Genomic DNA, 5,000 nt, shown 5'->3' on the forward strand with positions numbered 1-5,000 from the left:
GGGGGGGTGGGGGCCGGGACACTCAGCCACAAGGCGGTCTGGAATGCGAGTCAAGTCCTCAGACATCTGGAAAGGGGACAAGGACATGGTTGGGTCAACACGTAAGCACCAGGGCGCATCCTGGGCTACAGGAAGCCATGCTGGGAGTACGACAGGGAGCCTGACACTACACAGGGAGCACAGCAGGGCAAATGAGCATTCCGTGTCGCCCGTGATCCGTTTATGCGTCAAATCTCCACAAGTGACATTTTTGTATACATAGTTGACATTAAGATTGATGTTCGATGGACTGACTTCATGTTACACAAGGAGAGAAATTATTATTAAATTAGGTGACTAAGGATACTACTACCTGACGTCTTTATCGACTGGAATGTCAGAATCATAGAAAAATAAGCGAGCATGTAAGTAGGCTGGAATGTTGAAAGTTAGGACTATGTCACAGAGTAGTTATTGATGTTAATGATTTCTTTTTAAGAAAATGTTTCATGTAGATTAGTAAGAAAACCAAGGTCGAGCAAAGGTGCCAAAGTTAATCCACAGGTGGGACAACCCTAAGATCACGAGTGCTTTGAAGGGTTAAAGTCAGCCAACACCAGCCTTGAAACGTGACCTGGCCCACGAGACCTGGCGACCAGGTCATCGGGTCGTTTCAGACGAGCAGGGAGCAACACTGACAGAAGGATGGGAAGCGACACGGTCAGTGGAGCAACGTAAAGGTTTGTGAGGAGTCGTGGTGTCTCACACTCAGAGGTTATGAGATGTAAACATCTTTAAACTGGGGATCCTCGCACCTATAACAGTGAGAGATAGTAAGGTTAGACGATCACAATCACTGACAACAGCTAGAAGCAACACAAGAGCAAATGTTAGGGGGTTACAGGTGAAAGGGGGTTCAGAAACATTCAAGGGATACGATATGTAGAAACATTCAAGGGATACTATGTGAAGAAATATTATAGCAAGGAACAGTTGTAGCCTAGTATATGGCATACAGATAGTATATTTCTTTTCTCTCAGATATATATATTCAAGTTAAACTGAATTATAAGTACCTGCAGGTGCTGTTGTCGAAGTATCTGCCAGTAGTGCAATCGGAAACGTCGCTACACACGCACGCACACTTCCTCTCGTCCCAAATCTGCCCCAATTACAAAATCATTTATTGTTAATATAACAAGTGAGTGAACCTTCCATAGAGTAATACTACATGGCCAATAATAAAAAATCTGGAAATTACGTCTCTGAGTAATACCGTACGGCAAATAATAAAAATATTGAAATTACAAAACTAATAATTAAACAATTGTTATACTACCGGGTCTAGAGACCAAAATACGTTTTTCCCCAGTTATTGGGGGGGGGGGTACGTAACACCCGAAGTCATTTGGAAAACTCATTGAATTTACTGACCTTTCCATCTGAACAGGACTTGCTAACTTCTGCAGAACAGGTGCACCTACAAGCCCCTGCATCGTACACTTGATGTTCTGTACAGTGTTCCTCGCGCTCCTGTTGATAAATGTGTTACATTATTTACATGCAATATGAGAGAGCGAGCGAGCGAGCGAGCAAGGGAGGGAGGGAGGGAGGGAGGGAGGGAGGGAGGGAGGGATAGAGGGAGAGAGGGAGAGGGAGAGTGAGAGAGAGAAATATAAGTATATTACATCTACAAAATCACGAAACACGGGTGGAAATCGGACGAAGAAACTGACCTTACACTGGCACTTGCATTTCTTGTGTTCCTGGACCCTGATTGTCTTGAGAGTCTGGTAACTTTGGAATCGGACTTTGTTGTTCAATTTCTTCTCGAAGGCGAGGACCTATTGGGACAAAGAAAACGGTTAAGCGAATTTAAGGGAGACAACTATGCAGAAGTATAAGAAAAATGAGGAAAGTTAGGAATACTATAATACTAATACTAGTTATAACGATAAGCATGATACTACTGCTACTCTATTAGAGATAATGATGATGATCCATATTGCAAATAAAATAACAAAGGGGAGAGCAAGAAATCACACGAATGGCGCTAATGAGACATTAGCGCCATTCGTGTGATTTCTTGCACACAGCGGAAAGGCACTGATATTGATAGGGAGAAACTCGAGCATTATTTTATTCTTCCCTTCGTTATTTTCTTTACAATTAGCTCATCGTGAACCCTTGACCGAGTCACGCCGTACCTTGAACTTCCGCTCTTTGACCAACTCGGGGAGACACTCCAGCAGCGGCGAGTCACAGCAGCCTCCGCACTGCTTGATGTACACGCACGAGGGCTTCAGCATCACCGAGGGCTTCTCGTCGTTGGGGAGCTCCACCACGGCCTTCTTGGGTTTGCACTGCACGTTCTTGTTCTTTATCAGTTTATCGAGTTTCTTGCGATCACTTGGAGACACTGAGGGAGAAAAGGAAAGAAAACAACACCTCACTAATTAGTTTGACTGAACAAAGAAAATGCGTGTTTTTCGTTTTTTATTTGTATATAATCCAATAACATAATCAGGTTATTTTTATATAAAAGTATGGTGGTATGTTTGAAACTGGAAATAGCAAAAGCGAAGTACAGTTAAGCTGTAGAACAACTGAAAGTTTAATAAACTGCACACTACAGAAAACGAAATCGTTGCGACTGATCGTCCTCGGTCAGTTCCACTTTATTAATTATTGTTAATGTATTCTACCTCGACCCGACTGCCAGCTAATAATGTTGGTGTCACCGTATGAAGCGCATCACTGGCAAAAGGAAGTCAAAATCCAAATCTTAGATCAAGGTAAGTCACTTGTGAGAGTCTCTCGAAGCGCTTATCTCAACGCCTTAAAAAGCACGAAAGAAAACGCCAGAAATCTTAGCGGGGACTTCTCTAAAAAAAAAAAAGTAAACAGAGTGATCGGCTAATCTTCGTCATTTGGAAGATTTTTACGGACAAGATGTGGGTGTACTTAGAAGCTACATCTACCTGAGGGAGGACATTAATTGCAGTGACACGCAACTTACTGTCAGGGGACTGCGAGGTACTTCTACGATTTGAACTTTTGCGACGGTATCTGATCAACGTACTTTCGGAGAGCGGAGAGACCGTCTTGATGCCGCCGCGGTTGCCTCCGCACCGCTTGTTCCACCACAAGTGAGCAGAGATGTCCGAGGTGTTCTGGAAGGAGAGAAGGAGAGTCAGTGAAGGAGAGAGAGAGGGAGGGAGGGAGGGAGGGAGGGAGGGAGGGAGGGAGGGAGGGAGGGAGGGAGAGAAGGAGGGAAGGAGAGAGAGAGAGCGAGAGGGAGAGGGAGAGGGTGAGGGAGAGGGAGAGGGAGAGGGAGAGGCAGGGAGGGAGGGAGGGAGGAAGGGAGGGAGGGAGGGAAGGAGGGAGGGAGGGAGGGAGAGAGAGAGAGAGAGAGGGAGGGAGGGAGGGAGAGAGAGAGAGAGAGAGAGAGAGAGAGAGAGAGAGAGAGAGAGAGAGAGAGAGAGAGAGAGAGAGAGAGAGAGAGAGAGAAAGAGAGAGAGAAAGAGAAAGAGAAAGAGAGAGAGAGAGAGAGAGGGAGGGAGGGAGGGAGGGAGAGAGAGAGAGAGAGAGAGAGAGAGAGAGAGAGAGAGAGAGAGAGAGAGAGAGAGAGAGAGAGAGAGAGAGAGAGAGAGAGAGATTTCGAATGTCACAGATTGTAGAAGATGCGAAAATCAACTACTATCACCAGTATGACAGTAATTACAATATTGTTATTCACAACACCAATAACAGCGGCAATAATAAAAACAAAACAACGAACATTATATCAATCCAAAACAATAGTCCCGAGGTAGTGCACGAACTCGAACACAGTTGAAAACACCGACGACTATCCTCAAGACGTACCTTTCCGACAATCAGTTCATGGAGAGTTTTCGACGTGCAGATTCTCTCGTCCTCAACATATTTCATGATAAACTCCCTTAGGTCAGTTGTCTGGCTCATATTTCTCACCAGATCGAGAGGCCAATCCTGGTGTAGGGAAGAGTAAGGTGTTAAGGAATCGGACGAAGTGGAAAAAAGGATAAGGAGGATAACGCGCTTAAACTATATTTCGTACATGATAGGAATAAAGTGAAAAAATACAATCACTGTGCATAAAACATATCTTTACATTTATATTTTAAAAACAACTTTTGTTGAATAAAAAAATGACTAAAAAACGGAATAAACGAAGAAAAGAAACCCAACCTTTCTACAGTCCTTTCGCATAGACATTAAAAAAACACCCAACAGTTAATGCTAAATACTAGACAATAAAGAAAAATGAGAGTTGCAAATTAACTGCCTATGAAAATGTCGAAGAAAACTAGCGAAATCTGCTCACCTGCTGGGCCGCTGTCGGAGCGGGGTTGAGGTAGACATCGTTGTTGAAGACCGTGGGGATGGCCTCGATGGGCGATGTGATGGCGAGGAGGACGCACCCCATCACCACTGTGCACAGCCTGTCGGGCACAACGGACGGGGGGAATGAGTGTCGGTTTGCTCATGTCGATGGCTGGTTATAACGTATTTCATTTTCCAAAGATAAATGGTAAATGGTAATAAGAGGGGATGATGGGATAGAAAGATAGATTGATAGAGAGAGAGATAGATAGAGAGAGATAAAGATAGATAGATAGATAGAGAGAGAGAGAGAGAGAGAGAGAGAGAGAGAGAGAGAGAGAGAGAGAGAGAGAGAGAGAGAGAGAGAGCGAGGCAGATAGAGGGAGGTGGAGAGGTATATATATACACACACGCGCGCGCGCGCGCATATATTTATTATAAACATATATGTATATATTTATATAAACATATATATATATATATATATATATATAGAGAGAGAGAGAGAGAGAGAGAGAGAGACAGACAGACAGACAGACAGACAGACAGACAGACAGACAGACAGACAGACAGACAGACAGACAAGTTCACTTCCCCACTCTACCAATCATAAAAAATGTACTTTGTTATCTATTTGCCTGTCCCTTCATTCGTTTTTGAAATACTATCGTATC

At 43.9% G+C, this 5,000-nt stretch overlaps 1 protein-coding gene across 5 annotated transcripts in view; it reads right to left on the reverse strand.

Annotated features, from left to right (window-relative positions):
* LOC125041488 (vascular endothelial growth factor A-like) overlaps nucleotides 1-5,000 on the reverse strand; it is a 6,768-nt gene that overhangs the window by 739 nt on the left and 1,029 nt on the right. Inside the window, exons 2-9 of one of the 5 annotated variants that reach the window (XM_047636492.1) lie at nucleotides 4,328-4,445; nucleotides 3,847-3,972; nucleotides 2,999-3,152; nucleotides 2,187-2,398; nucleotides 1,716-1,823; nucleotides 1,414-1,512; nucleotides 1,056-1,141; nucleotides 1-38 (exon numbers count right to left, since the gene is read on the reverse strand). The exon at nucleotides 1-38 is cut by the window's left edge and continues 739 nt beyond it. In XM_047636492.1, coding sequence (XP_047492448.1) covers nucleotides 23-38; nucleotides 1,056-1,141; nucleotides 1,414-1,512; nucleotides 1,716-1,823; nucleotides 2,187-2,398; nucleotides 2,999-3,152; nucleotides 3,847-3,972; nucleotides 4,328-4,445 — 919 coding nt within the window. In that variant the 3' untranslated portion in view covers nucleotides 1-22. Of the gene's footprint in view, nucleotides 795-1,045; nucleotides 1,142-1,413; nucleotides 1,513-1,715; nucleotides 1,824-2,186; nucleotides 2,399-2,998; nucleotides 3,153-3,846; nucleotides 3,973-4,327; nucleotides 4,446-5,000 lie in introns of those variants that run through there. The other 4 variants (XM_047636491.1, XM_047636490.1, XM_047636494.1 and 1 more) reach the window with 4 other exon arrangements.

This window comes from Penaeus chinensis, chromosome 30 (genome assembly GCF_019202785.1).
Source record: "Penaeus chinensis breed Huanghai No. 1 chromosome 30, ASM1920278v2, whole genome shotgun sequence".
Taxonomy (NCBI): Eukaryota; Metazoa; Arthropoda; class Malacostraca; order Decapoda; family Penaeidae; genus Penaeus; species Penaeus chinensis.